Here is a 12047-nt window from a genome sequence, read left to right as displayed (position 1 = left end):
AATGCAACGTTAGAAATGGAATGATGAGACCTAGTCGCAAGTTCATGGATTGTCCATAAATTGGACGTACTCCTACCTGGACTATTCATTGCAGAGTTGATTTTGTTATATTGTATGCACTACATCATCAATTAGCTGCATCAAATCTCGTTCAGTTGAGTCTGAATTTGTTGTCTTGAAATAGATAATGTTATTTTATTTGTTCTAGATTTTGAACCTTCTTGATGATGGTTGGCTGACTTTATGATGAATATCTAATCTAGATTTCGAACCTTCTAGATGATGGTTGGTTGACTTCATGATCCATACCTAATGCCGGACAAGATAGGTTGTATGAGATTGTTCATTTAATTCAAATTGCGTATGAGACCAATTCTTTGAAACAAGATCGGCACAATGCATAATTGCCTTAATATATACTCAAGACTTGACTAATTAAAGTATCATATGTCATAAACATTGTTTATGTCATATAAAGTCAGGGCTCTACTTGCTATGGCCATTCAATGATATAAGGTAGGTGAAAAGGTGTGACCTATTTAGGATGAAATCTTAATTACATTTCTTTTATTAATTTTCATATTATGGACTTGCTCTAAGAGCACGCAAGCAAGTTGCATAACAAATTTTAAGCCATACCCGATCCAGCGTTTGCCAGTTGCAACCTATCATCATGAATATCAACCTCTTTATCGGAAAAAAGAACACTTTTGAAGATCATGAATCGTTAGAAAGGAATAGCATCTATTTTAAGGAATAGTGTATTTGCTTGAGTGCTCCCGTTTTAATATTCTGTACCCATACCAGTTTACAGTTATTTTAAGAGTTTGTTCAGTCTTTTGTAAGGATTAATTGAAAAACAAGATCCTAGAATTGTGTTCATGCCCATTGGCACCTAATTTAGATTTGAGGCCTTAGGCTAATGAGGTGAAAAGATTGATACTGATGAAATGCTAAGGTGAAAAGATTTAGACTGCAAGGGATGGTCAAAAAATTTCTTGATATCAAAGCTAATTCCTGTTTCTTCTAATTGGAATACCCATCCCTGATCCATGCCGACCACACCAGACCTAGATTTTTGGACAAAAAAAATTGATGGAGATAAGTTCAAAGCCGTGTTCCTCCGAATGCCGATATGGCAGTCAACGCAAACGATGAATAAACGGGAAAAAGAAGCAGGCGGGACGCAGCCGGAGTCTCTGGTCCACCATCAGCACAACAAAGAAGACTCGGTGTGCATTCAAAAAAAAAACACGAAAGACTCGGTAACTTGCGACGAAACATGCAAACTTCTTTCATTATAAAACATTAATTATAAAATATAGCACTTAATGCAAGGGACTCGCCTTGAGGCAATCGTTCCCGCGCTTAATACCCCATGGTCCCACCTTCCATTCAAGTAACGGTCACAAGCCAGATACAAGACATTAAACGGGACCCACCCAATGGACCTAAATTTTGTGTTCAACGAGCCAATCAGAAACGGCCACGTCATCAGGCGGCAATGGAAGGGTGCCTTCGGACGCAGCCAGGCGGCGTTCCCGCAAGGTTAGGTTGGAGGGGCTAAGAAGACGTATAACGACCAACGAGCCCGCGGTCGGACACGTAATACCTCTCTCTTTTTTTGCCCCTCTATAAACCGTCTCTCTCTCTTTAACTCATACCTTCGCTTTTTCCCTCCCTCCTCTCTCTCTCACAGGGGAGAAGACGAAGAAAGGAGAGCTTCTCTAGTCTTTATAAATTCTTTCGAGCTGAGCTTCTTTCGTTTCAAAGATCGCTCTTTTATATTTTTTTCTTCTCACGGTCTTGGGGTCGAAGAAGAGGGAGATGAATCCGCTTCAGGTGATCGTGCCGCTGGTGGCCGCGGCCGTGATTGTAGCCCACCTGGCCGTATTCTCGGCTGCGGCGATGGCCGGCGGGAGGTTCCCGACGAAGCTGACGCTGGAGAGGGCCGTGCCGGTGCGGGGGGTCGGGTTGGAGCACCTCAAGGCCCGGGACCGGGCCCGCCATGGACGGATGCTGGCGGGTTCCTCCTCCTCGTCGTCGGCTAAAGTCTCTGGTGTCGTGGAGTTCCCCGTCGAGGGCTCCTGGAATCCGCTCACCGTTGGGTATTCTTCTAAGATCCCTCGTCTCTCTCTTTTTTTTTAATGACTGGTTTGGATTGCTGCTTGGTTGGTGGATGGTCCTTTTCTTCTTTTCTCTTTTTTACGTCATTTGGTTTCTTGGGGATTGTAATTAATGAGAAGATGGATGGGCTTCTCGGTTTCTTCTTCCTTTCTATTTTCTCTTAATACTATGCTTTTGGGCTGGTTCCGTAATCTTTGTTTCTTGTCTTTCAAATTAAAATTTGGATTTTTTTTTTTTTGAAATGCATGTTTCAAGGTAATTCATCTTTAACTATTCTACGGTATGGTATAATGGAAAATCTGCTTTTTCTTTGGTAAAGTTTTGTTTATTTATGTAAATTTCGGTTTTTGTGGCATGGTAGCATCTGCTAGTGTTTCGTCTTAGCTTCCTTAATGATTTTTTTTTGCTCCAATTCTGCTTTGTCTTTAAGAAAGATTAGATTTTTAAGGTTCTTGTAATGTGTTTATTTAGACTTTTGATCTTTTTTTGAATCAAATCTGATTTTGGGCTATAATTTCTAGGCTTTACTATACCCGTGTGAACTTGGGGAACCCTGCAAAAGAATTCTATGTTCAGATTGATACAGGCAGCGATGTCTTATGGGTGACTTGCAGTCCTTGTACTGGATGCCCGACTTCTAGTGGACTCAACGTAAGGCCATCATTCCCTCAATTCCTTCTTCTCCTCCTCTAATTACTGAGAGGGTATCGATCCGATTACCATCACTCTACAGAAATTCATATATTTTTTTAAAGTTCTGGACTCCATTCAAGCGTTGATTTTAGATGTTTATACTACTTCCTCAAGCTTCATGATAATACATAATTCTATAAGTTGCCATTTGCATTCTTCGCAGATCCAGCTGGAGCTCTTCAACCCTGCCAATTCATCCACTGCATCGAAGATCACTTGCTCGGATGATGTATGCAAATCTGCCATCCAAGCTGGAGAAGCAGTCTGCTCTAATTCCAGTTCTCAGAACTCAGTGTGCAGTTACTCTTTGCAGTATGGTGACGGAAGCAGCACATCTGGATACTATGTGTCCGACAAACTATACTTTGACACAACCACTGGGGAAAACCAGACTGCAAACTCTTCAGCCACCATTGTTTTTGGGTAAATTTGCTCGTAATGGATCTTTGTTAACATTGAATTTTTTTTTTTTCTTTAATGTTAGTTTCATCTGATAGTTGACAGAAAATGATGGATATTTGACTTGTTGTTCCAACAAATACATATTATGGAAGTCATATAACCCAGACAGGATAGGTATCCACAGAAATTTCAAAACAGAACTACCTTCTACATTTGTTTTATGCACTCTAGATTGTGCGGCACTCATTGCAGAAAAACTGCTTTGAATTCATCCCTTTTGTTGTTTAGTTCAATATGTATTGAATTAGACAGAGAGAAATGTTGAGGACAAAGACAAATGCATCAACATCTAGGTAGAAGTATGAAACCTGAAAATGGTGATTTTCACAAGCCAATTTGCTGAAATATCAATAGAGCTAATTGCTATTTCCTGTTTATTCCTTCTATCATGGTCCTATGACTGCTGATTTCAAACTTAAACAATGCGAGTCCCTGAGCTAGGACCTAAGAATAGGAAGCCAATTCAATCTCTTCCCCACTATACATTTGTATGTTTTGGATGGTGGATATACTATTTCCTTGAATTAGATAATATAGAATAGTTTATCCATGACCTAAGTTATATTCCATATCATCAAGTCTGAAATATTGATCAAAAACAGTTACACTGAATGTTTTATCAATGTGCTACTCTAATGTGCACCTGGCTTCTAGGTCGGTCATGCACATCAAACATACATTACTTTTTTTCCTTTTTATTGAGCTTTCAATTGAGTAGATAACGAAGGATGTAATTTGTTTGGATTGACTTATTGCTTCTGAATTACCTCCAAAACAGATGTAGCAACTCGGTGTCTGGAGATCTGACCAAGTCAGACAGGGCTGTTGATGGGATTTTTGGGTTCGGACAGCAAGATCTATCCGTCATTTCACAGCTGTCCTCTCAAGGTGTGGCTCCCAAAGTCTTTTCTCATTGCTTGAAAGGGTCAGATAGTGGTGGAGGCATATTGGTTCTTGGGGAAATTGTAGAACCGGGTATTGTCTATACCCCACTTGTTCAATCACAGTAAGTACTCTTTTTTTGCAATGTTTATTGCTAATGCTATTGACTTTGTTATGACCACTTATTTGTAGATGGGCATATCTATGTTGCCTTATCTACAGATTTTACTTGTTACTGTTGCTACTGCTGACTTTTTGAGGTATAGTTTGGTCAAAAAATCTATATGTGCACCTGCCTTGTCAAGGCTTTATTCATTATCATCGAGGAACCTTTTTTTTCTTTAAATGAAAAAGCAAGTGAGCATATTCAATGGACATCTAAGGAAATATAATTAATAAACTAAACATTGCAAAACTATATAAAAATAAAAATTTAAAAAATAAATTTAGAAAATAGAACATCAGAATTTATTTAAAATAAACTAAAAAAAGTTAAACATAAAACACAATAAAGAGCCAAATAAAAAATTAGTTAAAAATCCAGACAAATGATAGCAAGAAGGATATTTCATGGATTGATGTGGTATTGTAATTAGTTGATATATTTGGAATTAGTTATTTACATAAATTGCTAAACATACAACCATTTGGCACGCCTACCTTTCTTGTTTCTTTCAAAGAAAAATCAAGATTTGGTGTGTGTGCACAAACCTAAGCATGTGCAAAGCATGTGCCGAGGTGAGTGTTTTTCCTAACCCAGAGTCAAGGTTTAAATATCACTGTATAGGGGCATCTCAAGCTTGTATCAGTCTGGTAGGTATTGTGGTACACCCCCATATGAACTCATGGTTTGTCAATATGAGATAGTATGACATGCCACCTATTGCAATATGGGGCAATACATATTGTAGTGTGATTAGTTTTCAACCCTTTTCCCAAGGGGTGGTGACATATTGATTAAGGATGCTATTAGAGACATCTTATCATAAAGTGAGGGGGAAGAATTAGGGGAAGCGGCTGAAGGTAAAATCAATGTAAAAGTTGAGATCTATCTCCTATGGCATCTTAGCTTTTTCTTGATTATTTCCATTAGTTATGTCTATTTAGAAAAGTTGTCTCCTCTTTTACCTATAAGAGGAATCTGATCCAAATTGTGTAACAGCGGACCTCACTAGTATAAATAGTAGCTTTGTAACTTAATTTTATAATTTATTAATGAAGGAAAAGGGGACCTGGACCCTAATTTTTTACCACTTTTCAAACAAAAAAAAAGAAAAATTTATTAGATAGAGGGAGAGCTAGAGATGATCGGGCAGTTGTATATGAAAAAAGGAGTGTTACAAATGGCATATCTTTTATCCCAAACCCAAAAGGTAGTGACACACCAACTAATAATGCTAATAAAGAGATTTGAATGATGAATAGAGAAAAAAAAGAATAAGATCCATCAGAGGAAGATATAATTATATCAAAAGGAGAGAGGCGCAAGCCAGTTTGGTTTGGCAATTGAAGAATTCAGTGTGAGAAAAATTTTAGGATTGGAGAATTTGGTCCTTGCAGGATATTAGATGGGACAATTAGTTAAAGATACAGGAATGCCTTATTAGCTCATCCTTTTTCTTTGCTTGATTTTGTCTGATCTTAAAATCAAGAAACAAAAAAACACGGGTCGTTTAGTAAACAAATTACTCCTAGAATACATTAAAAAATTCAAAACCATCTCTCCTTTGACCAATAGTATGCATATCATTCTCTTTCTTCCATTTATTTATCAATTCGTATATGTCTTCTGCTGGATTGAACCATGGTTCACTGAACCTTTCTACAATAATAAATTCATGTGTTGTATCACATAAAAGTTTAATTGTTCAGTGGCATATGGGCAACTTATTATCAGGCATAGCTTAGTAGTTTTCTGTCTGATATAGCTAATTCTTTTATATATGATAATACCTCTCTCAATCTGAGTAGTAGGCTAAGACTGACGTGGACTTGCGGCCATTATACACAATTCCAAAATGTCTTCAGCATGCTTATAGTGCTAGAGTTACAACTATATGAGTGTTAGAATCTGACATTGTTAAAAGGTTATAGATCCAAAAAAACCTTAATTGATGGGATTTGAGATGTGGACATTATTGTATATAATGATTTTACATACATTTTAAAGAATATTAAAGTTATGATATTGAAGATTTTGCACTACCTAGTAATAGTTTATGGTGTGAGCTCTCATTCCTTTAAAGAGGAAAACATGGGCTATATTTTTAGCCATTAACCTGCTTTAAGTTTTGATTATTGAGTAGACATCAGAGCTGACTGATTGGTTTCTTATAGCCGGACAGTTTTGCTAAAACCTTGCTGTCTTGTTCTTTCCTTCTTGGACCTGGTTAAGAAAGGTCACCATTCTCAAACCAAAAATTTAATTGGTTGATGTTGCATATTTTCTAAGGGAGAAGATTACAAATCAGGACTCATGACCATTTTGATGATGAGATTTTCATGACGCTTTTTAACAATGGGTTTGTGAAGGACATGCAAGTTCTTCCTTACATGCCTCTATTTTGTACCAGTGTATATTCACGTGTATGGTGCATGATTTTTCAGGCAGTTTTTAGGATCCATTTGACCATTTTTGAATTTCTATAATTGTAGACAAACATTTGACTTATGTTCTTGGATGATTTTTCAGGCAAATTCTATACTATGTCTGTCTCCATGCAGATGATAACTGCTTTTTTTTTTTTTTTGTCCCTTTTTTTTCCTCTTTTGCATTTTCTAGGATTCATTACAACGTGAATCTTGAGAGCATTGCTGTCAATGGCCAGACTGTACCTATTAATTCTTCTGTGTTTACAACATCAAGTACACAAGGAACCATTGTTGATTCAGGCACCACACTGGCTTACCTTGCAGATGAAGCTTATGATCCTTTTGTCAATGCAGTGAGTTTAATATCTAATTTTTTGGCTTTATTATTTGTTTTGGAATTCTGACTGCTATTTTTGGGAGTGAATTCAGCTTTTGCAATTTTGGTTCTTAGGAATTATCAGTTTATTGTGCAGTTGTATTTCCATTTCACATTTCTGAGTTTCCTGATGCAACATATTTGACCTATTTCATTAAACAAGAAAAGTATTGTTTCTAAGTTGTGATACATTGGCAACCATTAGGATAAATTGTTTCTGATGCAATGATGCCAATTAACTTTTTGATGTTTTAAACTCTTTTTCAGAGATAGAACATTAGAATCTTCTGCTGCCTATGTTTTGTTTGGCCAGTATCTATCTTTGCTATTTTCTCTGAAACTTATCTATCCAATATTTTAGCCTTGCTTTTTAAGGCTAAAGCCTTTCCTTTTTAAGACCTTTTACAATTTCTTATCATCTGCAGCCGGCAGCACACATTAAATGATCTCAACCAGTTCATTAATGCTGTCCTGCTTATTACTTCCGTCCCTGAGTTTCGTTTGATGTAGTAATTTCCAAGTTTAACTTTCAATTCCGACCAGTAGATCCTGCTTAATATCCTTTGCCTTAGATTCATTGTAAACTGATTCAATGAATATGAAAGATATGTACTTATGTTGTGGGTCAGCCTTGCGATATTTTTTTTCCTCCTCTATTCCCAATTATGCCTCTTAACCTTTTTTTTTTTTTTTTTTGTTTGCAGATAGTTGCTTCCTTGTCATCATCAGTACAGTCCCTTGTTACAAGAGGAAACCAATGTTTTGTTACATCTAGCAGGTTTTATTTCTTCCACTCCATAAGAAATCAGCAGTTTGAATATTTTAACTGTTCTATGAGTTGTTGAATATTTTATCATCCTAATACATCTCTGATTTAATGACAGTGTTAATGAATCATTTCCTTCTGTTACATTAAATTTTACGGGTGGTGCATCCATGTCATTGAACCCTGAGGACTATCTTTTGCAGCAGGGTTCTGTTGTAAGTTCCTTGACGTTCTTCATTATACTAGCTACATAGCAATAGCATGATTATATTATCCATAAGGTGTCAAGTAACTGTTATTTTATTAGAAAGCCTTTTCAATTCTCCATGTACAGGACAATGATATTATATGGTGTATGGGTTGGCAAAAAAATCAAGGTCAAGGAATCACAATATTAGGAGGTACGTGGACTAGACCTTTTCATCAGGTTTTTTTCTTGTGAGGACATACTGGTTGCATAAATTTACATATTATGTTATTGATTATACATGGTGGATCCTCTCCCTTGTCTTCCTCCTCCTTTCTTGCTTTCTTTGTTTTTCTGGGTACACGCATGTCTCCTGAATATGTAAAAGTTGGCATCTTGCCAATTTTATATTTTAGGAACAAATTATTTATCTTAAAGTCCTTACAAACAGCCTTTAGTGCAATGCACCATGTTTGACATTTCATCCTTAATATTGTATGTTCCACCCAGTTAATATTATCTGTGTTAAGCTTCTGGTAAGTTGTGATTTTCCTTTTCAGCATCAACTAAAATTTAAGAAAATGATTTATAGAACTCATGTTTCACTTGCTTTTTAACTTGGCATTGTGACTCATGTTTCTCTATTCATATGATATTGGAAGCTCATTTAATTGTTCCTCTTATTTTTCTTTTGTTGAGATTTTATATCTTCTCCATTTCCTTCCCTTTGACTAAGTAACCTCCCCTTAGATGAAGGCTATCCTTTTCAAGCTACGAACTGAGAGATATATGAGATTGTACCAATCATTTAAGAAACAAATGACATCACGAGTGATAATAAATGTATAGATAAGGGTAGTAAAGTAAAGATTAAGACAAGGAAATAACAAGCTTGCTATAAAGTCAAATTGGCTTGATTGTTGAAGTGTCAATAATGTCGAATCTCTGTGGGTTCAAAACAATGTGAAAGCAGAGTGGAAAAGATGGTAGGGAAGAGAAGGGAGGGAGATAATTCATGAGCATATAAAGTAATATTTATTGAATTCTCTCTCCAAAAAACCATCCATAGACCATGTTGTTCAAAGCTTTTAACATTTACATTATCTCTGCTTTTAACTTACCCTAGCTCACATTAGGACTATCTATTCCACAACTAAATGAGAACCCATAACAAGTGAAACTCTTGATAAAATAAACCATTACATATGACTCAATTTGAAACCAAACTTTAACTCTAAGCATCCTAATCAAAGTTTTGATTTTCACACCCAAAATCCTCCTGTAATCCAAGCTTTATAGATGCCATAAATTGCTTGAATAGTAAGTACCCTCTCTGTCACTGTGTACATCAGATATGTCATCGAATCAGCGATCAAGCCTCATGCTAAAGCTGGAGAATCCATGCTCCTTTAGATCTTCCCTGATTGGATGCATAACTTTGATTTCGTAGCACTAAAAATCTGCCCTACAAAATCTGATTTGATCTGGTGTCCACTCCTACGGTGGATCATGATCACATGCACCAGATCAATCTACATAAATTAAGCTTAACTGATCAATCATGCACCAATTGTACAATTATGCATTTATTGTATCTTCAGCCAAACATATTCTTGCATCATCATCATCATCATGCAGCTGCTTCACTGGAATCTTCAATATTGCGGTATATATTGCAGAGTCATATAGAGGTATTAGAACCTGTAAAAAAACTCTCAATCATGATGAACTGGGTAGGAATTATATTGATCTCTTGCTTCTAGATTTAGAGGGGCTTCATCATTCGGACCTATGGATTCCTCCTGGTGTTCATCTATGAACTCTCCCGCATTATATTGTTCTATATGGATCATGTCCACCTTTTTTTGTTCACAGGCTCAACACAAGGATTTGTAACACAGACAGATTTAAATTCAAACGAAGTGTCAATACCTGATTGTGCCTTCTCATCATTGTTATCTTTTCTATCACAAAGATCATATTCATCTCTTGGTCCATGACCCAATCTAGCCTCCTTTGGTCCTCCTTGGTCTTCTCTATACATCTTCATGGAAGATTCCATGCTTTTGCTATCGTTTTTACCTTCGTGATCTTCTCAAAGACCAGCTCATCTACCATTTGATAGATGCAGGATAATGCTTCTTTGTCCATCTTTTGATTTGTTATCAGGATCTCTTTCTGCATTTGAGGGAGCATCTCAAACTCCCAATCATTGGCCACCTTAGTGTAGCCATACTTGATTACTTCCATCAACTCATTGGATATGAAGAATTGCTCGTCAAACTTCAGCAATTGCAATGGAATCCACGGCTATGAGTCTATGATCCATGCCACCTTTCGTATTTGACTGAGTGAAGAGATGCTTGTCGATGCCTCAATCTTCTTGATGCTGTCGTTTAATCTGCTGTTACCAGAAATTTTCCTGCTCTGGTACCAATTGTAGAAGCAAAGGGGTTCAAGATGTGGATAGGATGGTGGAAAACTAGGACATGGAGTAGAGGGAGGAGAATGGAGAGAGACCACAAAAAAAAAAAGAAAAAAAGAAGAAGAAGAAGTTTTATTAAAATTTCTCTCTGTACAATATGATTCCAAACTCATTACTTACATAAGAAAATACTCACAACCATTCATTCTTTCCCACTTAAACACTACCACTACCAGCCGTGTGCCTTTCCATGTTTAACTATAATATTTCACCAGCTTGTCCTTGTCATCATTTCCAGTACTGGCTTCCAAGACCCATAACGTGTTCAAACAAACCCAGTGAGATTCTACTAATATCTCAAATGAGAGCATCAACGGAACTGACCCTTCAAACCCTCTAAATATTATCCTATGCAGATGGTAGACTCCATAAGCCATTACATATAATAAAAGTAATAACATCCGGAAGAGAAGACTTGACGCAAACCTAAATAATTCACGGAAGTTTGGATTAATATTTCTAACAAATAAGTAAGACCGTTAGCTTTCGGTGGTAACAATGGAAAAAATTACGGTGGAGGTAGAGAACTGAGTCATGTTTCCTGGTGGTTAAAAAAGCTTATGAATGGTGCATTTCATATTGATGATCTGTTGATACTAAGGGGATGGTTAGACACTTGGCATCCATGGCGAAGTATCCAGTATCATTGTTACCAATAATCTTTTATTGTATTCAGCTATTCCATGCAGCATTAAGCTTGTTTTATGCATGGTAAAATTCAATCTTTGACATTAAGTTTTGCACAATATTGTTTCTGTTTCACAGTACTCTATGCTATTTTATTTTTATACTGAGCTGTTTTTGATAATAACTGTTCCCTTCTTCACAGACATTGTTCTAAAAGACAAGATATTTGTTTACGATTTAGCTAATCAGCGGATTGGCTGGGTAAATTATGACTGTGAGTGCTACTATCCCATAAATCCTTTTGTTTATTTGTTTCCTCTCCTGTTTAAAGAAATGAACCTCATCCATTGTGTTCCTTGGTGCTCAGGTTCTCTTGCGGTGAACGTTACTACTTCTGTTAAGAATACGTACGTCAACAGTCGTCAGATGGATGTCAGTGGCTCATCACCTGCTGCATTTTGGAAGCAGCAGCCAGCAGACATTGCAGTATTCGTTGTGTATATTTTTATTCTTGCCATCTTACATCGGTAGAGGAACATATGGGAATTGTAATTCCATTATTTATTCATGTATTTATAACTTGATTCCTTAGTCAATATAGATATCAATTTATAGAGCCTTCTTACTGTAGGTTTGTTTTCCTTTGTATATATGTGATGAGATACAGTTTTTCCCCTCCTTTTTCTAGTTGTTTTTTATCTGAAAACTTTAATTTGAGGTCGAAAAATTTCTGAAGCAACACAAATCTCAATTACGATGCAATTCTATACGCGACGTTGGATCATTCCCTTTGTGGATGGGTATGGCTATCCAAAATTCTTTGGAAAAATTTCCAAGAAACCTCCTCCAA

At 36.6% G+C, this 12047-nt stretch overlaps 1 protein-coding gene across 1 annotated transcript; it reads left to right on the top strand.

The window, feature by feature from the left end:
- The first annotated feature begins 1690 nt into the window (after positions 1-1690).
- LOC105053698 (aspartic proteinase 36) lies at positions 1691-11827 on the top strand. Its single transcript, XM_010934956.4, has 10 exons — positions 1691-2108; positions 2649-2778; positions 2984-3243; positions 4061-4288; positions 6947-7109; positions 7837-7910; positions 8017-8113; positions 8233-8299; positions 11400-11471; positions 11565-11827. Exons 1-10 carry the CDS (start codon positions 1828-1830, stop codon positions 11726-11728), a joined length of 1536 nt encoding a protein of 511 aa, XP_010933258.1. The 5' UTR covers positions 1691-1827; the 3' UTR covers positions 11729-11827.
- The last annotated feature ends 220 nt before the right edge of the window (positions 11828-12047 follow it).

This window comes from Elaeis guineensis, chromosome 2 (genome assembly GCF_000442705.2).
Source record: "Elaeis guineensis isolate ETL-2024a chromosome 2, EG11, whole genome shotgun sequence".
Taxonomy (NCBI): Eukaryota; Viridiplantae; Streptophyta; class Magnoliopsida; order Arecales; family Arecaceae; genus Elaeis; species Elaeis guineensis.
This window is presented reverse-complemented; position numbering and strand designations above follow the sequence as displayed.

Excerpts from the sequence above, each read along its gene's own strand:
- LOC105053698 (XM_010934956.4), top strand. The coding sequence starts at position 1,828 with ATGAATCCGCTTCAGGTGATCGTGCCGCTGGTGGCCGCGGCCGTGATT. Across the intron at positions 4,289-6,946 it reads ACCCCACTTGTTCAATCACA|GATTCATTACAACGTGAATC; the intron begins GTAAGTACTCTT and ends TGCATTTTCTAG. Across the intron at positions 7,911-8,016 it reads TGTTTTGTTACATCTAGCAG|TGTTAATGAATCATTTCCTT; the intron begins GTTTTATTTCTT and ends ATTTAATGACAG.